The sequence below is a fragment of the Panthera leo genome, chromosome A2 (assembly GCF_018350215.1).
Source record: "Panthera leo isolate Ple1 chromosome A2, P.leo_Ple1_pat1.1, whole genome shotgun sequence".
NCBI classification, from domain to species: Eukaryota; Metazoa; Chordata; class Mammalia; order Carnivora; family Felidae; genus Panthera; species Panthera leo.
This window is the reverse complement of record NC_056680.1, coordinates 34466803-34488701: the sequence shown is the minus strand read 5'-3', so window position 1 is coordinate 34488701 and position 21899 is coordinate 34466803. Positions and strand designations below refer to the sequence as shown.

Sequence of the window (21899 nt, the reverse complement as noted above, 5' to 3'; positions counted from 1 at the left end):
AAACCTGTCTTTGTATCCCCAGGTCTTTTTTTGTTTATTTTTTTGTTTGTACATTTCCTGACTCTTTATCCTAAAAGTCTATGAATTTATCTGATTGAACAGGATTCTAGGCAGGACAGATTGGCCTGGTAGTGACAGGGGTCTGTCTCTGGCAGTATGGGCGAGGGAAACCGTTCATGCACCCTTTCCTGTTGCCAAATTGATCTTGTTGTGTGTGCCATTTGCATTCCACAGTGAATGGTGCTGGCCTTGCCATGGCTACTTGTGACATCATCTTCTTGAATGGTGGGAAGCCAGCCAACTTTTTGGATCTTGGTGGTGGAGTAAAGGAAGCTCAAGTGTATCAAGCCTTCAAACTGCTCACAGCCGACCCTAAGGTAACCTGTCGTTGTAGGCAGTTCGCGTCATGTTCTGATTTTTCACCATCAAGAGCCACCTCTTTCCTACTGCTAAAGGATAATAAGCCAAACATTTATTTTGTAGCCCCAGATGCAAATCCTGCCTTAGATCTGATTGTAGTACACAATGATTCGACTCGTTTCAGGTGAAAGGCTAATAAATACTCCTAGGATCCAGTTTCAGCTTCTGTGTTTCCAAAGTCCTGGGAGATAGGAGGAAGTAAAAAAGGGGGTAGTGCTCCAGACAGGGAAATACCGGTTGGTGTGAAACATTATTTGAGTAATTTATACTGAAGCGATTAGTCCCATTCTTCACATGACTTACAGGACTCATTCTCAGATTCCTTCCATAAAGATACCGCAAGTATCATCACACGATTGGAGACAGAAGAAAATTATAGGATTATAGAAGTGTATATCACTAGAAAATAATAACCCCACATTCTTCTGTATGCTTTTAATTTTCATCGCTGATAGTTGTATAGTTTACAGCATAGGTACTAGGTAGCATATAATGTTGCTTTATGACCCTCTTTCCTTAACTAGAGTATAGCTATCACACCCATGCTAGTGTGTAGTAGGTATTCCGTGAACATTTTTTGAGTTAAATACCACTATGCTTTGTTGGAACTGTAGGTACTCAGTAGTTTATGACAACAAGGTTTAGGTGGACGTTTGTTACGTGGAAAAAACTGACATGTTTTGAACATCTGATATATACCATTTAATTCTCTTAACAATTCTGAGTTTAAGCTTTCAGAATCATTATGTTTATACTGTTAGAGTACCTGATACATTCTGTTGGTTATTTTTCGTTTTTGTTTTTTTTTTTTTTTTTTAGTGTTCATTTATTATTTAATTTTGAGAGAGAGAGTGAGTGAGTGAGCAGGGGAGAAGCAGAGAGAGAGGGAAAGCAGAGAAAACCCCAAACAGGCTTTGCACCGTCAGCGCAGAACCTCACATGGGGTTAAACCCATGAACTGTGACATCATGTTCTGGACCAAAACCGAGAGTGGGATGCTTAACCGCCTGATGCACTCAGGCACCCCTCTGTTGGTTCTTAATGTATCTGAACACATGGGAAGTCTGAACCATCACTAAGAACAACAAATGAAAATGATACCAGCTTTAATTTTTTTTTAATTTTTAAAGTTTATTTATATTGAGAGAGACAGCATGGGGGCGGGGAGCAGAGGGAGAGGGAGAGAGAGGGAGAATCCCAAGCAGACTCTTCCCAGTCAGTGCATATAACCCAGTGTGGGGCTCAAACCCATGAACCCTGAGATTGTGACCAGAGGCGAAATCAAGAGACAGATGCTCAAGCAACTGAACCACCCAGGCACCCCCATATTGTTTTTTAAGAAATGTGGTCTGAACTTAATATGGAAACTTTTCATAAATAAGTGTACCAATAATAGTCTTTTGGTTCACAACTATAAAACTTTGTCTTCTGTTTTCATTATGACTCAGATAGTTGCTAACCTTATGTTTTTGCTAAGTCTTTCCCTTCTGATTCATGAAATAAATGGTAAGGTATTATCAGCTACTTATTTTCAGTTTTCCAGTGCTATCCAGGAATAACAAAGTCATCAAAATCCAAAGTCGCCCAGCCATGAAGAATGTGTGTGTGGTTGGTTTTTCTGTTTCTATAAGTACCTTGTTTCCGTTGGTTAGGTAGGAATATTGTCGGTGGCTTCCTAGTTATTAATTTATTTGTCCCTTCTTATTCTTATTTTCTAAGGGAAGCATCATTTTCCTTCCAGAGATTTTCTTATCAATTGAAATTTGTAAATACCGTGAACATAGCTCACACACAGCTTTTTAAACTGCTTGAACCACAATGTACTTAGAGAACAGGGCAATTGTAATAAAATAGAACTTTTAGTGTCTACTGAAATTCGGTGCTAAGAATAATAGAGTGCTATCGAGGGAGTAAATCTACCAGGACAATCATTGCATTTTCTTTGGAATATCTTTTCTTAGTAGCTGATCTGGAATTTTAATTTTGTAACAATGCAGGAGGAGAAGGAAAAATCACTTGCAGAGCCATTTTTTTAAAACAGTCTCTTAAAAATTTTTTGACTTTGCCCAATGGAATATTTTCAAATGCTTGGAGTATTTAAACTTTTTTGAGATTGCCTGTCATCTTGGGTAGAGAAAGATATGTGGGAGTTATTTTATTTTTCTCATGCTATATCAGGAAAATGAATGCACAGCCCATCTCACTGTAAATTTTCCAAATCTTGAAATTTCAAAGACAGTTAAAAAGCATAGAAATGTAATGGGTATTTTCAATCCTGGCATTGTTTCACAGATTTTAGAGAACAGAGGCTAAAAAATAGTATAGATGAATTGATTTGATTTTGCAAGGAAACTGGTTACAGTTCTGGCTGTAATTATTTCAAGTAGAACCCCATTCAGCTGCCCAGAAGAAAAGAATCCCAAAAACCCAAAGCTGATTATTACAAAGGTATTGATTTTCTCGTTAGATGTAAGGATTAGTCAGTTGAAGACACTGAAATTCAAAATTGAAAAAGGCCTTTTGTTGCTAAACTTGAATCAACTGATAGTAACAACTAGTTGTTTGTCATCTGTATAAGCTAATTCTTTTGATCAAGTAATAAATGTCATCATTCGAGAACAATATTGTGGGTTGACATATATTTCTACACATAATGTCAGCCATAGAGCTGAAACTTAAATTTATTTTGCCTGACTATTAGCCCTAATGCTTACATTCATCAGAACCCAACACAAATGCCTTTATAACTAATGTGTTCTTTATTTGTTTGTAATATATATGAAACAGAGCTCGTCTGCCAAACTAAGACAAGAGTCTTTTCAAGATAGCTTAAAAAACTGAATTCACATTAAATAATGTATAATTCCCTAGTTTTCTAGTTGAGCTTGAGATGAGAGTTGAAGAACAATGTAGTTTGTTCTGTTGGTGGTATAACCTGATCATCATTTTTAACATCCGGTATTGTAAGCCCTAGGATTCTTAATCCTAAGTAGTAAAGATCACATTAAATAGGAAGTAGAAGTAGGGGTTTGTGGTAAGTTATAAAGAATTTGAATAAACTTGAGGGAAAAATCCTCCAAGGATTGTGTTATCCTTAAACTTTTGTTTTCCTGAGTCATACTTTGGCTTTTACTTCTAATTCTAAACTTAGAATTCCAAAGGTGTAGAAAATGAGTACAAATGACATCTGGAGTATGTAAAACATCTTGCATCAATGAATAATAGGAAAAGACAGTTGACCGGAATCTCAGCACTCACCCCAACTCTTGGCCAAAGTTAAGCAAATCTGTTGCCCTCTGGAGGACTGACTTTGAAAAGCAGTAGTGTGGGATTGACATTCCTGAAGACTCCTCACCTGATATGTCCCTGTGCTTCCTGGGTTAGATCCAACTTCGAGTCGTGTTTTCAAAGCTCTTTGTTTTTTAATTTTTATTTCTCTTAATATTATTTTTTTGATTCCAAGTATAATTAACATAGTGTTTTTCAAAGTTCTTTAAAAATCCAGGAAGGGGGAGCCTGGGTGGCTTGGTTGGTTAAGTGTCCGACTCTTGATTTCTGCTCAGGTCATGATCTCGCATCTGTGTGGAACCTGCTTGGGGTTCTCTCTCTCCCTCTTTCACTGCCCCTCCCCCTGCTCATGTGTGCACATGTGCACGCTTTCTCTCTCTCTTTCTCTGTCTCTCAAAATAAATAAACAAACACTAAAAAAAAAAAAAAATCCAGGAAGAATTGTGCTACATAAGCACCAAGTACCAGTTCAAAAAGGAATGGAAGGATTCTTAGTGGGATTCTTGTACCAGACTGCCCAGGTTCCTGTCCCACGTCCCATCTTTACTGCTTATTGGTTGTGGGAGCTTGAGCACATTATTTAACTTGTATATATCTCAGTTTGCTCTTTTATAAAGTGAAATTATAACAGTACTTATTACCTCTGCGGGTTGCTTGCTTGCTTTATTTATTTATTCAAGTATTTAGAGCTTAAATTTCTTGAAGTTTTTTAAATTCAGATATAACTGACATGTAACATATAAGTTTAAGATATATAATGTGTTTATTTGATATATCTATATGCCACAGTATGATTACCACTGTAGCATTAGGTAACACCTCTATCATGTTTCATAACTGTAATTTATTTTTTGTGGTAAGGACATATAATCAGAGAATCGCTTATTACATTAACTGAGATTATACATACACATTTCCCATTTAAAGGAGGAATAATTTCATATGATAGTGTCATTTAAAATTTTTAATAAATTTTCATTGAAGTATAAGCTTCATATAGAACAGTATGTAAATCGTAAGTATATAGCTTGATGAGTTACCATGAGGTGAACATACTGGCAGCCAGATCATAAAATAGAACATGACCAGTGTTAGGGACTGAATGTTTCATGTCCCCCCAAATTCATATGTTGAAATCCTAACCCCCAATCTGGTGATATTAGGGGGTGGGGCCTTTGGGAGGTAATTAGGTCATGAGGGTGGAGCCTCATGAATGGGCTTAGTACCCTGATAAAGGAGACCCCGGAGAGGTCGCTCGCTCCTTCCTCCATAGGAGGACAGATCTAAATGATGGCCATTTCTGTACCAGGAAGTGGGCTCTCATGAGACCCTGAAGCTGCCGGCGCCTTCACCTTGGACTTTGGCCTCTAGAATTGTGAAAAGAAATGTTTGTTGTCGCATCATTCAGTCTATGGTAATCTGTTAGACAGCCTGAACAGACCAGTACGCCATCTCAGAATGGGTACCCCATCTCAGAAGCCAGTGAAGTACCCCCTCGCCATACTTCTACCCTGCTTTCCCCTGAAGGTAACACAGCTATCCCAACTTCTAATGTCGTAGATTTTGTTTTGCCTTAACATAAATAGGGTCATGCGGTGTACATTCTTTTGTGTTTGCCATCTTTCGCTTAACTTTTATTTGTAAGATTCATCTACATTTTATGTAGCAGTGGTTCACTCATTCTTCCTGCCGTATGCTGTCCTACTGTGTGACTCTGCCAGAAGTTTTCATCCTTTTCTGTTGATAGGCATTTATGTTATTCACAGTTTTGACTGCTACGTTGCTGTGAACATTCTCATACATGTCCTCTGGAGCACATTTCTGTGGGATATATTTTTGGAACTAGGATTTCTGGGTTATAACATATGCGTGTCTTCAGCTTGAACGGATACTGCCAAGCAGCTCTCCAGATGTGCCAGCTTTACACTCTGGGAGCCGTTTATGGTAGTTCCAGTGTGTCTGCACACCCTTCCCCACCCTTGGTGCAGTCAAGCCTTTGCGACTTTAGTCGTTCCAATAGATGTATGGTAGTTTTCACTGTGGTCTAATGCCTTTCTCTCATGGCTAATGAGGTTGAACACCTTTTCATATAATTATTACTATTAGGATAATACTCTTTAAACTTCTGTTAACCTTGTCTGTAAAGTAGACATGAAAATAATACCCCAAAGCATTGGCTTTCAATATCAGTGGAGATAATATATGTGTGAGTACTTGGCAAATATTTCTAAAGCACAAGGAAAACTTATGTTTGTGTGGACTTAAAAAAATTTTTTTTAATGTTTATTTACTTATTTTTGAGAGAGAGAGAGACTGAGATACAGCACAAGCGGGCAAGGGGCAGAGAGAGCAGGAGACACAGAATCTGAAGCAGGCTCCAGGCTCTGAGCTGTCAGCACAGAGCCCATGTGTTGACTTTTTTTTTTTTTATTTGTTTTTTTTTTTTTTTTTAATTTTTTTTTTTTTCAACGTTTTTAATTTATTTTTGGGACAGAGAGAGACAGAGCATGAACGGGGGAGGGGCAGAGAGAGAGGGAGACACAGAATCGGAAACAGGCTCCAGGCTCCGAGCCATCAGCCCAGAGCCTGACGCGGGGCTCGAACTCACGGACCGCGAGATCGTGACCTGGCTGAAGTCGGACGCTTAACCGACTGCGCCACCCAGGCGCCCCAACTTTTTTTTTTTTTAACGTTCAATTCCATTATCATTTCTGAGGCTTAGATTTATAATTATTGAAACAAGAGGAAGTAAATGCTCATCTTTGGGATAGGAGGTATCTGAAACAGATCCATTAACACCAGTGTTACCGTATGGGTTGTTTTGAAGTTGATGAAATGGGTAAACAATTCAGTAGTTTGCAGTGATTCTCTGTTCAGACAACCAAGAAAACACAACTTAATCGAGGGAGGATTAAATTCATATCTGCAAGAACCACAGAATATCATTTGGTATAAATTTGAAAAGAGCCCAGCTATTTTAGCTCTGTGGTATGTGATTCAAAATTCTTTAGAATTTGAGGCTAGAGAAGTAAAAATGCATGCCATATTTTCAGTATCAAATGCCTTTTAGCATGCAAATGCCTTCACTTGTAATAAATATGTGCTGATATTAATATGTGCTAAATGCCTCACATACATATTGTTGATCATCATACATTTAGAATATATTTAAAAACAAACCACAATATCCTCTTCTTCACTTACTCACATGTTTATATCAGAGGCATGAAGCAAAACTCATTTTATTACAGACCACTTATATTTGCTGAAATACCTTATCTGCAGGGGAATATTTATTTTCGGTGGGTAAAAGAACTCTTGTAGAGATTGATTTTCAAATGTAATACCCAATACTTGACACAACACGAGCATTATTTTTGAAATAACTCCCCCATCCCTGTTCTTACAGGCCTCTTTGAAAACAAATCTAAAAGTTGGAAAGAGTAAGTCCAGGCAGCCATTCTTTATGGTGATAGGCTGCCTGGTAGTCTAGTCTGAGAAGGATAAAAATGATTCTGTGCTTATGAATTTGTAACCTGTCACCTGGTTTCAGCCCTGTGCAGGGGAACACTGTGTATAAGCTGGAGAATGGAAAGCTCGCTGCCTTGTTCTCATTTCTCTTTGTTTCCTCCAAGTGCTTTTCCTATTGTGTTGCATTTCTTTCTCTGATGTCCAGTTGATCCACATTTCCAAAAATGTCTTGCTGTCCTTGTCCAACATGCACTCATTCCATTTTATCGGCCAGTACTACGCAGTAAGAGCTGGGTCCTGGGAAGGCCGTCGGTTCTATATCTTACCCAAGACCAGTGTTTCTGATAGCTACCCCTTTTCCACGCATCCCTAATGGAACTCTCTAAATCTGTTTTCATGCTGCTTGCTGACATACTGTCAGAAATAAATCAAAAATAACGTTTTTTACTCTTTGCTCTGCTTCTCAAAATTCAAATTTGGATGTGCTTTGTTTTGTTTCATGGTAAGTAATTTGAAGAATTTTAAGACTTGGGGATATTTTAGTAAATTTTATCATTGGTCCCAACATGCTCATAATTGATTATGAATCCTGTATGGAGAAGCCTTTGTAGATGTTAAACAGAAATGAACCACTAATAAAGGTATAATGTCACCTAGATTGGAAATAATATATAATTATTAGAAGAGTTGGGGATATTTTTTCTCTTAATGTTACTGCACTGTGAAAAGACATGGTTCAGTTCAACAGTTAAGAAAATAGTGCATTTTCTAACAATGCCAGGATTAATGTCAGGTATCTCTGAGTCTTAAGAATTTTCCTATAATGCGAGACTGATCAAGCATCTGAAAGTTTCACTATTATTATTTTTGAGGTATTGTTTTAGAATCCAAATAATGCCTTGTGGGAGAATCACTAGATGTAGGGAGTAACTTGGGAAAATAATTCAGGAGAACAAGGTGAAGACCCTTTGAACTGGGAAGGGTTCTGGGTCCTCTCCTTTATAGGGGTCAGCTGTAGTCTGGTGGGATGAGCCCAACTGCCTTCAGAAGGTTGAAGACACTGTGAATTTCCTCTATACCACCCTTCCACCCACTGCCAGAGAACTAGGAGTTAGGAATGATTGTCTTGTTCCTAAATGAACAACACGTCCATGTGGGCTTTGCCGAAGAAATTGGCTTGACTCAGAGTGGCTTGCAAGATAAAAAGTGTTTTGTCTTTTTTTTAAGGCTGTTTTATTAAACAGCATCCCCATTTTCCTAATTATTAAATTAGAGAAACATAAAGTATAGAAAAGTACAAAAATAGATCAAATTACATTTATATGCACTTTTACATATACTTAAAATGAATACACAGAGTAGTAGTATTTCTGACAAAACTGGTATCAGTATGATTGACACTCTTCTGTAGTCTGCTTTTTTCCACTTTTTACGTACCTTTTCCCCTGTCATTGTACAGTCCTCTGCAGCATCTTCGGGAGCTGAATAGTATTCACTTGTATGAACATATAAATTTACTTAACCAGTCCTCTGTTATTTGGTATTCAGGATGTTTCTCACTTAAAATAATGCTGCCGTAACCTCCTTGTACTCTTAACTTTACGTACACTTCAGATTACTCATATAAGATGAATTCCTAGGGGCGCCTAGGTGGTTCGGTTGGTTGAGCGTCTGACTCTTGATTTCAGCTCAGGTTATGATCCCATGATCATGAGATTGGGCCCCATGTCAGGCTCCACACTGGGTGTGGAGTCTGCTTAAGATTCTTTCTCCTTTCCCTCTGCCCCTCTCCCCTGCTCACATGTGCATTCTCTTTCTCCCTCTCTCTCTGTCTCTCTGTCTCAATCTCTCTCAAACTAAATAAAATAAGATGAATTCTTAGAAGTATGAGGCTAACTATGTATGAAGATTTTAAGGTTTTCATACTGACTGCCTATTTGTCACCACAGTAGGTAGAAGGATGTAGAAGGCTGTTGTCAATGAGAGGAGTATGCACTGGGCTGTTTAAAGTGGCCCCGTGTGTAGTGCCACAGTGCTGCGTGGTTTTCCTAAGTCATGTCTACTATGATGGATCTTACAGAGAAAATATATGTTAGATAATCTTTGTTCAAGGGTGAGTAAAAATTCAATACGAATGAATTAACAGTATATATGAAGGAAGGTATCCTCAAACAGAAACACAGAAAACAGGTTATGCATTGATGTTTTGATGAAAACGGTGTGAGGCTTATGGGAAACTAGCCCTTGGTTTCCTCAGGAGCAGTGGTTCCGTATTTGCTAACTCAGTGTTCACTGAAAGTTGATAGACCGTGACTACTATGGATAACGAGAATTGCCTGAATAATGTTTTGGATAATTATGGATGGCTCTTCAGAGATTATGTGAAAGAGCTGCTCCATTTTATCTAAGAAAGGACAGTCCGGAACCCCTAGAATGAATGTAAAGTCAAAAACTCTTTTCTTTTCCTCAATTGCTTTTATATGCTTCCTAAAGGGAAGGAATTTGACTATGAATATGAAAACCTTCAAAATATGTCAGTAATGATATTTTAGACATATTACCTTTATGTTTAAGGATTAAATGAATAAACCTTGAGAAAATTTTAACTTAATTTTTCCACTATCCAGGTAAGAATGATTTCCTTACACATGTAAGTCCCTCACTTTATGCTTTTTGAAAGGTTTCTTTACATTTAAAAATTGATTATTTTTTCCACTTTTAGAAATTTGCATTTCCTACTAAAAGTCAGAGATTTAAAAAAAATTGTCTCTAACTTTATTACAACATGACCACTATTACAATTTTGTTAAATTTCCTTCCAGCATTATCTACACATATCTTCTTTATAAGATTATAATTAGAATACCCTTCCTATTGATGGCCTTTAAAAAATATATCCAGTATTACATGATGTACATCCTCCAGTGTTGTTAGCTGGTCTCTCTCTTACTGTTAGTTTTACTAGCATATTAATAGTGGACAGTGTGTTAAAGGCCTCTTGTTATTTAGAAGGTTATTTAAAGCTCAGCATTTAAAGTCATTTTCAGAAAATGTGTGAACTTTGTAAATCTGGTTTGCTAAAGTAGAGTACAATATAGTTAACAAATGCAGTAGTAACAAGTGTGAAAAACATTTTGGTACAAAACAGACTTATAGAACAATAAAAAAAAAAAAAGAAAATCAGCATTCTCTAAGGCTCAGCTAGATACCCCTTTAGCGTCTTATGCATTTACTACATCAGTGGACTACTGATCTGCCTTTGTTTTAATTATCGCAGGGTTAATGAATCATTCTTTAATATTTGATACAGTCATTTAGAATTGCCTAAATTCTGAAATACCTAAGAATTCCAAGTGTGGCCTAATGTACCTTCCTGATGGCTGAGTTGAAGATCTTCCCTGTATCCTCCTGATATATCTGGTTCAGTGAGGTGAGACTGAGTCCAAAACAAGACTTGCAAAAGTTAGAATAGACTCACCTTTATTTTTCCTTGCTCTTTCTTGCCAGCATTCTTCCTAAGAATTCATTGGTTTCTCTGTGCATCTTTTGTCTTTGTAAAGAGCAAGATACTTTAGGCAAACTTGTTAATTAGGTGCCTTTTTAATCTCTAGCCCTCATCAGATGCCACCTCAATGATAATATGTGATAATATGTCCCGGTCTCCCTTTTCTTTTCTTTGGGGTATTTACAAGTTACAGTCTTTACCACTTAATCATATCCTTTATTCATACATTTCTCTTTTTAAATCTTATAAAATCGCCTAGAAATATTCTCCCTTCCCCACCCCCCCCCCACTTCTTGCTGCTGTTTCATTAAACTTTTCATTTGTTCCATATTCTTTGAAAATAGCTCCAAGTATAGTTTTGCCTAGAGTTTTTTTTTCCCCCAGTGCCTGGTTTTGTCCTGTTCCACTATTACTAATACACTTCATTATTTCTAGCCACTCTAATAGTTCAGGGAACATAGTAGGTCCTCCAAAAATGTCTTTTCAGAGCAAATTCATATTGACAGCGTGTCTCTTTCTTTCCATGGAAATCCTATGGCTCAGTGGTCTCAGTCAGCAAGAGAAGCATAATAAGTTAATGAGCTGTCCTTGTGAAACCATTTCCCAAGGTAGGTGCCAGTGCTCTGTGTCTGGCAAGACTCTCATGGGACGGGGCAGCCTGGTAGGGACCATTGTCTAGAGCAAGACTTGCCTCCCCAGGGTCCGGGAAGCAGTGGAGGGAAGGTCCTCTTTGCAGAGGGTTGGGTGAAGTCCTGTACAGCAGCCAGACTCAGCGGCAGTCGGTAATAACAATACAGGAAGAACTGCAAGTGGCAGGGGCCCTTACCTGAAAGCAGGGTGTTAGTAGAAGACAGCAAGTGTGCCAACAAAGGGAGGCAATTTTAAGGAGTATTTAGGGAATTCTGTTAACCAGTAGCCAGTGCCACAGTCCCCAGGCTGTAGTGCAGGGCCAAGCTGCCTTCATACAAAGCAAAGCATCCCATATGCAGAAGCTTGGTTCTAAGGAGACTGGAGGGCCGGGCAGGCAAGTAAGGCAAGAATTCATCCATAGTACAAGTCACTGTGTCAACCATGAGGTTCACTAGGCTCGTCCCATAGCAAGAACAACTTTATGGAAGGAGGGGGGTTCTCCCCCAGCTTGTTGGGGCAGCTCCTCAGACCACTTTATGAGGTCAGGACTAGTTCTCCAGACCAGAGAATGACTAAGCTGGACAGAAACCCATTCAGTGATATCAGTCAAATGATAATGCATGGTGTTATATATGCCAGGCATTCCTCTAGACCCAGAATTGTAGAGCAGTGAGTGAAATAGAGTCCTGTTCTCTTGGAGCTACCATTTCAGAGTGGGAAAGATAGTTAAATCAGAGAGTAAATAGATACATTATACAAAACAGATAAGTAATATACTGGGTGGTGGTACAAGGTTAAAAATAAAATTGAGGATGCCAGAAATTTGTTATTTTTGATAAGTTTGTCCAAGAAGCCCTCTGATGAGTTTACCTTTGAGAAAGATGTGTCCTGACTGTTAGATGTGGAGTTTGGGTTTGTAGGCAATGACATGAATGCTCCCAGTGAGGGGAATCTGATCAATATCTGCACCCGTTGGAGGTGCCCTATGTTCCTTCATGTTTACTCACTACTTCTTTTTTTTCTTTAATATATGTTTTTTAATGTTTATTTGTTTTTGGGAGAGAGACAGAGCATGAGTGGGGGAGGGGCAGAGAGAGAAGGAGACACAGAATCCGAAGCAGGCTCCAGGCTCTGAGCTGTCAGCACAGAGTCCCCATATGGGGCTCGAACTCACAAACCAGGAGATCGTGACCTGAGCCAAAGTTGGACACTTAACCGAATGGGCCACCCAGGTGTCCCTCACTACTTCTTTACCTCAGTGTCCTAAGCCACCTCGCTTGGTTTATTATCAACTTAAAAAAAAAAAAAAAGAGGTTTGGTCCACTTGAACTTTGCTGTAATTCGGGTGGCAACTGTCTTCCACTTAGAGGTCCTTTGTGCATATCGATGGATATTTTATCTCCATCCCCAGGACCCTCTCCTCAGGATGCTCTGCTTCCAACTTTGAGGACTTACAAAACGGAGCACTTTGAACACACATATTAGTTAGCATTCCCAAGGGGCAGCTGGCACAAATCCAAGTTAATTATTTTTCTTCCAGCTTATCTGTGAGTTCTTTCATTAATTGTTATCTGTAAGCATTCTGGACACATCCCTTTTTCTCAATTAGAACTCCACTGGAGTATTTCTGAACAAACATTTAGGTGTCTGCTTTAATACTCAGAAGCCTTAGGATCATAAGTAGTGAACAGAAATCCATTTTGACCTTTAACCATTCACCTAGATTTCACGTGCTCGTTAATCCCAAATAGCACATTCCTCTGAGAGGTATGAGTGACCTAGAATCTTCAGTGTGTCATTGTTATCCAAGAATGTGGACATTTGGTAGCAGATATGAGGAAGAAATGCCCAAATTTAGATATTTCTGATATTTTTCTGTTTTACAACCTGTGACTGTGAGTGGATCTTCTTGTCTGTTAAACTGAACTACAAAGCCAAATGATTAATCCAGATGCAGACTCTGCTGACCAGATTCTGAAAGAGAGGTGTTTGGTAATCAAATGAGAAGAGTAAACAAGGGAAAAGTAAAAAATACCCCCCCCCCCCCAAAAAAAACGAGAACCTTTACTGAAAGCATAAATTCTGTGATTCTCTTTTTCTCTACCAATATATCTTTAAAAGCTCTCCCTGTTGTAAGTTGCACCAATTTATTAAACAATGCAAAACATCTTAGGTAAGACAACAGGACAAATTCGAGCCTCACCATCATCCTAGCTTCCTCCCCCTAATGAACACAGCTTGTGATTCCGGCCTTCAGCGGGCAGTCATTGCCTGTTCCTTGATCACCTACTGTGTGTCAGGTCCCGAGCCAGTCAACAGAATGGGAAACCATCCAGCATTTAATGTCATTGGTTCCATTACGCTGTCCTTGTCAAGTCTTCCGGTTGTAATTACCCCTTTAAAGCAGAGGAAGACTTGATCCTGATTGACAGATACAGTCCTTGCTAAGCTCAAAGAAGACCAGTGTAAAGCATCTATTCATACTGACATCACACCCTCTTCTCTGGGTTCACAGAGAAGAGTCTGTGCAGCCTTACCACTCAGAATGTGGGCCATGCACTTTCAGTGTTGACATCAACTTGAAGGCCGTTAGAAATGCAGGAACATAGCTCTACCTCAGATCAGTGGGGTCCGGATTCGTGTTTTCACAGGATGCCCAGAGGATTCTCTGCACATTAGAGTTTGAGGGGGCACTGGTCCATAGCAGGGGGAGGCATACTGCAGTTCACAGCCAAACTCTGCCTCATGGGTATTTGTATAAGTAAAGTTTTATAGGAACACAGCTTTGCTCATTCATTTCCTTAAGCAGTTGAGTAGTTGTGACAGAGACCTGGTCCCCAGTGGTCTAGGGTCGGCATGCTTGGAGTGTGGTATTGGACTAGTGTCAATTTGTATAGAAGCACCAGCCTATGGGCTGTTTTAGGTCTATAATAAATACAAAGACAGAATCAGCATCTAGAAACTTGTATTCCAAATTTCTGTGACATACAAGTAGAAGATCAATTTTCTAGCATTTCATATGATTGTGTTTTACAAAAACATCAGTGACTGTCAGGGCATTTAAGAAAAAATTGTCCTTCACCACAGATTATGTGAGAAGCACTGCTCTGTGAGTTTCAATGGGTACGTGTGTAAAAACCAGTACTGTAAGTGAAGGTGATTGTACAGGGTACATCTTGATGCTAAAGTGAGCTTTATTACGGGCTGCAGTATTCACATTGTCCTGTTGTTCTTTGCTCATCAAGCTTTGTCTTGCTTTCGTTGGTGATACTTCTCCTTATGGTCCTGGTGATGCCTTCGTTCACCGTCTGCATCCCCACTTGGATGCTCTCTTCCCCGCTCCTGCCCACAGAGAATCCTTATACCTGGCCCGGGCCCGTTGCTCTGCTGCATCCCTGGCAGAGGGTTGCTTTCAAGGGTGGGCGCCTGGCAGAAGCCCCTCAGTCCAGCCAGAGGCTTCCCTGCTGCTGTTCTCATGACACTCATGCAAAAGCCCGTCTGCCTGTGGAATCACAAACTAAAACAAGGTGGCCCAGGAGGCTCTAAGTATCCCTTTCCACTTGGTGACGGCATGAGTAAGATCCAGGAGCAAAGCTGTGCCATACAGGCTCCCCTAGTCATAGGGCTTCATTCCTAGGGCCTGGCTTCTCCAGTGGGTGGACCAGCAGGAGTGGCGTCACCTGGAACCTCTTTAGGAATGCAAATTCTTCATCCACTTAAACCTGCTGAATCAGAAAGTCTGGGGTGGGGCCCAGCAGTCTCTACCTTAGCCAGCCCCTTAGGTGATTGTCATGTTTGAGGATGTCTGCTGGAGCTCTGTTAGCGTCCTCTGGCTTATGAGAGCTGCTTCAGCTCCCATCTCAGCCAGGAGCCCTTTCGTTCTCTGTTTACCTTTGAGGTTAGAATGACTCCTGTGCTGTGTGCTGTATGTGTTACTTGTACAAAACTGACAGTTGGCCCCAGCTCACCCTTGTTGTGCCAAATAGTAGCCCGGGACTCCACTCGGTTAACACTGATTTGAATTTCTTTCTCCATACACTTGACATCCCCGTGTGTTTTAAGATTTTTATTCCCTTATTTCTGTGTCAGAATCTCTCCCTAAAACTCAGAGGGACTCTATCAGTTCTAAAGTGACTTTTCTATCCAAATGAGAATTAAGGATAATCTTCTAGTTAATAGGTAACATTCCTCAGCTGGGTTTGTAAATGCATTTTTCTGAAGATCAGTTCCCTCATGGAGAACTTTTATTTCCCTTCCCTCTAAAAGTAGAGAACAAAAACAAGTTGTATAATTTTCAAGTGACTTTCTATAAACTTTATGAAATTACTCATCTTGAGTTCAGTCACTGAAGTAGATCTAATTCATTTCTGTCCCGATTAAGTTACCATCAGCTGCTTCTTTTCACAAGAGATTTCCTTCCTATTATTGTTCTCTGTGCATTTAATCTCTCTGGGTACTTTTCTTCCCCTCTCTTGATTTGTAAGTGTTTTGGTGCGATTCAATCTCCTGTCTATTCTTGTTACAAAGTACAACCTTCATTTGTTATCTGAGTTCCTTTTGCTATTTGGGGAAGAGGGAAGTGGTCAGATCTTTCAGTATTTGACAAATGTCATGATAATAGAGTGTTTCAAGGTGGAGATGTTGAATCAGCTTTTATGTTTGGTCAAGAAAATTGATTCATAATGTGACATAAAGTCTTCACTGAATTTTTCTCCGGTATACATGAGGAATGAAAAAAAAAAAAACACTTCTTGTAAAAAACAAAATTTAATGTTTCTTTATCTTGATGGCTCTTTGTACAAGCTCCCTTTACAGATTACTCTGTGTGCCGACAAATCAGCATATATCTTTCTCCAACTATTAGGTCATCTTGATATATCAACTACCATTGGAAAATTGAGATTTGCATGGTTTCCTTTCATATTTTCAGTATCAGGCTGAGACCTTATTGCTGTCTCTTCCAGTTTTGGGGTTGTATCATGTTCTTGAGTGTTCACGTCTTCCTTGGGGGGCAGGGTGTGGACCAGACAAGACATAGGATACAAGCTCACTTTCATCCCTACTTGTAGGTCTGCACGTCTCTAACTTACTGCAGCTACTACACCTTGTAATCACATCTCACATGTAGGTGAGGCTCTAAAAAGACCTTTCAGAAGGCAAAAAAAATTTATAATCAAACTTAACTTTGGAAATCCTTTTAAGTCCACTCATAAATTTTAGTATGGGTGAGGAGACGCTGATCCTTCTCCATGACATTCCTCACCACTGTGGTCTATAATTAAAAAACCGGTGGAATGTTTTATTAAAGTCTGTCTGGCCCCTGACACTATAAACTCCCACAAGGAGGATGGTCTCTGTTTTGTTCACTCCCTCCCGACTCCTCGCAAAGTGGCAGAAATATGGTGCACAATGAGTAATTATTTTTCTTCAATTATAAAAAAATTAACTATCAAAGTTAATGGATAAAATAAATAATAATAATAATGGCAGCTAACACTGACATAGGCATTAAGTATGTGCCAGGAACTGGTTTATGGGCTTTACAAATATGAACTCATTTATTCCTCACCACAAACCTAAGATAGGTAATAAATCATGGCCATTTTACAGATGAAGAAAGTGAGGCACTTTCCTCACTTGCCAAAGGAAAGTTGCCATATCACACACGTGAGTGGTAGAGCAAGGATTCAAACCCAAGCAGCCTGCCTCTAGTCCTTCTTCATACCAACTGGATTATACAGTGCCCTGTGAGCAAAGGAGCTCATTCCCTCTCACCTCCCTCAGCAACTTGTGTTTTTTGAATGGACCGGTGTTGGGGGCTCCCACTAGATTTGGCTCTTTCTTGCTCACTTGCTTGTTCCGTCCCTGTGCCTGCATAGTTGGATTTATATAAATTAAATGTGTGTCTGATGTGACTTTGATGTATGGGATGAGGCTAAATAACACTCCAGTGCAGGTATAAAGACAGCAGTAAAAACCAGGGGCTTAGAAATTGTTGCAGAGTATTTTTGTCATGCATATTAGATCTTTTTTTTAAACATGCAGCTTTCCAACTGAAAGGGTCATTATACAGTGGTTGAAAGAGAGACATAAAGAATGCCTGTTCAAATTCTGAGGTTCTAAGAGATTTTTCTATATCTTACTCCAATGAAGATATCCTTCCAGGCAGTATTTTAGGTTTATAATTGCATGGACCTTCAAAAGAAAAACACAAACAAACAAAAAAACAGAGGTGCCTGGGTGACTCAGTCAGTTGAGCGTCCCAACTCTTGATTTCAATTCACGCCATGATCCCAAAGTTGTGGGATTGAGCCTCAGATCGGGCTCCTCACTAAGTGTGGCTGAGCCTGCTTGAGATTCTCTCTCTCTCTCCCTTTGCTCCTCCCCAGATCTCTCTCTCTCTCTCTCTCTCTCTCTCTCTCTCTCTCTCTCTCTCTCTCACACACACACACACACACACTCTCTCTCTCTCTCTCTCTCTCTCTCTCACACACACACACACACACACCCTTTCTCTCTAAAATTAAAAAAAAAAAACAGTTATCAGGGAACACCTGGAGGAAATGCATGTGCAAAGTACATCCTGGGTGGTGGGAGAACTTGAAAGCTTCGCGCTCAGCAAGTCACTTAATGTAAAGGGACGACAAGGCCTGTCTTTTCATTGAAGACACATCATAGGACAGGTTACAGGGAGCTGACAAGTTCCAGGACATCCTCCTAATTGTTTAGTTCCTACTGCTCCCTGGAGGCTTTGCTCTTGGACTCTTCTTTGGGGCTGTATATTCTCAACTGTGTATCTGCCTTTAATCAGAGTTCCCGAACCACACGTCTTTTGTTACATGGAAGGGAAACTCGAAGTTTCTCTCACCGTTGTTACCGTGATGAGAAAGAAGTCAGTTTGTTGTTTTTTTACAAATGGAGAAACATTTTCACCCTTGAGGTATTCATGTCTTGATTAAGGTAGCTAGGGTTTATATCCTGTTTCTTTCTAGTTTGCTAATAGGAAGTAGTCTTAACTAAAGCGCATGCTTTCTCAGGGGTCACCAGCCGTGAGTCGGTTGCTCTGAGTCATGTGCTCAGTGGCATTTTGTTAATTACACTTACTTATTTAGCACTAATGCAAGAAACATGACTAGTAAGTCTTCAGTATTTGGGTTTGTGTTTTAAATTCATTCCTCGGTAGCACCCTTTCTCCCTTTCCTTCTCTCATCTTTTCAGACCGGGGGAAAGAAAGGGCCTTTGGAGCTAGGTGTTGTCCTGAGTGAGCAGTCCTGAGGTTGGGGAACATGGAGTCTGGCTATGTGTGGGTTGTGGGGTCCACTCTGTCAGTAGCTGGAAAGAGATGGAATCCTAGCCTGCACCCCTGTGTCTCTTCCCCTTCCTAGGTCAGGAGTGGGGCTTTTCTGAGGGAGAAATGCCTTTGGTGGAAAAGGATCCAATGTAAGTATGAGAATCATGAGTGACCTGGATGCTTGTATGGGGCATTGAAAACAAAACAAAACAAAAGTAAAAACAAATTAAAGGAAGGTTCCATTAAGCCAGTAAAGTATGTGTCTAAATCTGATTTTAAGTGAAGCTTCTTTAAAAAAACAGTTTTAAAACTTCACATGAAGCAGTATCTGAAAATTGGGTGAGACCGTCTAAATAGGAAAGAAAGCAATCTCATCAGACGAGTTAAGTCTCAGCAAATGTAGCAGGATTTGGCATGTTCTTCTGAAAGGGGGCCAAACCCTTTATAGTCACCAAGTAAATCAAGTCTTGTCTCCTCTCTGTCAGCTCTTTGATATATCCGTGGGAATCCATAGAGTGAGACCAACGAGAACAGAGCAAATGAGCTTCCTTCACAGGGGTTATTTTGAGGCATTTGAACACAGCAGTATTCCTTTCTTCAACGTTCACAATGTATAAATTCCCGAAAAATTTTAGTATATTCGTACTTTGTCCAAGTCTATCATAATTTCTGCTGGGCAGTGTATTCTTAAAACCTAATGGACCCAGGAAGATGACCCCAACTTTCTACCATTTGCCATCACTAGGGACAGAAGCAGTAGCCCCCTTAGAGAAGAGCCGAGCAGGCTTTGCAAATTGGGAGGGGACTGGCAGTATGAACTCGTGTTCCATTTACTTTAAGGAAATGGTTTTAATTAAACAACACTCATGGCTTTATTGCTGTGCTTGGCAAGCCTTGAGGAGTTCAGGGCTGGTAGTGCCGATACTCAGAATTATCTCAAGAAAACAGCCTTATGTCCTTCCCAACCACAATGCCTTTTATCATGAAGGTGGGTCAAAACAAAACTCTCCCCAAAATAAAGTCACAGTGCCTCCTCTTACATGCTTTGAACTGTGTGGTCAAGAGTCCTAATGATTACCTGTCTAAAACGTATCCCTCAATGCTCATTCTTTTTGGAATTATAAATTAATTTCTAAACTACTGATATTTTTTTTAGTTTTAGAGTTAAGTGTCTATGAGATTTATTTCATTTCCTAAATAATTGAGTTCCATAATTTAATACATGGTCATTAGGGAGGATTTGGCATATAGAAAAGCTCACAATAAAATAAAGTCACCCCTAATTTTTTAGCTCAGAGATAACTCTCATTAGGATCTGGTGTGTTTCCAGTGTTTTCTTTCTTTCTGTGTAAGTACACTGACTCTACACTAAATGGGGATTGTACTGTTTTGTTTTTTTTTTCCACTTAGCAATGTACTGAAATCATTTTACCACATCATTAAATATTTTTGTGCCACAAGATTTTTAGTGGCCATGTCGTGTTCCATTACGTGAATACACCCTTGTGTTCGTAGTTATTTTCTTATGGTTAAGACATTAAGCTGGCTTCCTATTTTTGTTCTTATCATAATGTGGTCATTTTAAAAATATTTTTGTGGTATAAATTTATAAGTGGAATTGGAGCTTTGGTGGCGTTTTCCCCCCTTTGAGATGTGGGACTCTAATTTTTTAACCCTATACCTATACATAAAAGCATTTTCTTTTTTGCTGTCCTACCCTAAAATGGTATCTGGTGACCATTTAATTAATTGAGCTTGGTTGGCTTCCATCATTCCCTGAACAAAGCATTTTGCTAAATGATCCCAAATGTTAAATAAAACCAATTAACAAATAGATGCTTAGACATTAACAGATGTCTTCTGAGAGTATGTATATAATTAAACTAAATAAATCTTACTGTAATAATGACAGTTAGATAACAACAAATTATTATCATCAAGGGTGTTTCATTATAAGACAACCCACTAAACAGAGTCCATGGTAGAGTATAAAAAATCACATAACAATCTAGTATATTTTGTAGTAAATGTGTGCTTATCAGATTTTGGATCTGGTACAAAATACATGACACTTTGTGGTTGCTATAAACTTTGCATGCAGCAATTAAGGAAATATGATCTTTTTTAAAAAAAATTTCCTTTTTTTAATATATGCCAGTAGTAAACAAAGAATATGTTAACTTTCTAGACTTTACCTTTTCCATGTATTGAAGAGATAAATATTACTATGTTAAAATTGCCTCAAATTAGAGGTGAAGAAAGAACTTATTTCCTGTGTTCTTGTTGGAGTCACGTTATGGATTTTCGTGGACAAACTAGTGATTGCCAACACCGTTAGCAACATGTATGTTCTCTGAGTTTGAAACTAGACTTGATTTTTTTCACTGATAGTATCAGTGTCTAATGTGACATTAAATTCTTTTCACTCATTTTATATGTCTTAAATCAAGACCATCAGGCATTCTATACACATGGAAGATTTTTAAAACATTTTTTTGGTAGTAATTAGGATGGTTTTTTTTAATTTTTAATTTTTTTTCTTATTTTAGAGAGAGGAGGGAGGAACAGAGAGCAAGGGACAGGGAGAATCTTAAGCAGGCTCTGCCCTCAGCACAGAGCCCCACATGGGGCTCAATCTCAAGACTGTGAGATCACCACCTGAGCCAAAATCAAGAGCCCAACGCCCAACCGACTGAGCCACCCCGGTACCCCAGCAGTTAGGATGATTGTGTGTTTGTGTGTGTGTGCGTGTGTGTATAATACGTTTTCTTAATCACATTGTGGCCTCTGGGGGAACTAGTTTCGTGCATCTACTTTTTTCCTCACAATTGCTGTGAGGAAGAAATCCATGGATCTGATTTGTGTCATTAAAGCACGTTTGTTTGGCCAGTGACCTGGTGGGTGGAGTCAAAGTGTCCATTTAAAAGGTCTGGAGCTCATACATGTTATGGTCCCTTTCCGAGGTCCTCCTTGCATGTAACACAGACCAAGGTTCTCCCCTAAAGCTGGCCACATCAGTTTCCTTCTTCTCCTCTCCTCCTCCTCCTCATTTCTCTTGCCCTCCTTCTTTTGTATCCTACTCCACAGAAGGCAGGACCAGTAAATACGAGACCAGTCAGAGCCATTTATGGAGTAAATACTAAATGTTCTCTTTCTGTCTGGCTACTCTTCCTGTAACTCTAGAAGAGTGAGTTTTTCTGGTTTCAGTGGAGTCGTACATTAAGAAACTTGGATTGAGAGGGTTGGAGTTGGAGCCTGGGGGATGGGGGAGCAATTATGATGTTTCAATATCTT

At 39.4% G+C, this 21899-nt stretch overlaps 1 protein-coding gene across 5 annotated transcripts in view; it reads left to right on the top strand.

Moving 5' to 3' along the window:
- SUCLG2 (succinate-CoA ligase GDP-forming subunit beta) overlaps positions 1 to 21899 on the top strand; it is a 330084-nt gene that overhangs the window by 162266 nt on the left and 145919 nt on the right. For all 5 annotated transcript variants that reach the window (XM_042929928.1, XM_042929931.1, XM_042929932.1 and 2 more), the window contains exon 11: positions 235 to 377. In XM_042929928.1, coding sequence (XP_042785862.1) covers positions 235 to 377 — 143 coding nt within the window. The remainder of the gene's footprint in view (positions 1 to 234; positions 378 to 21899) is intronic.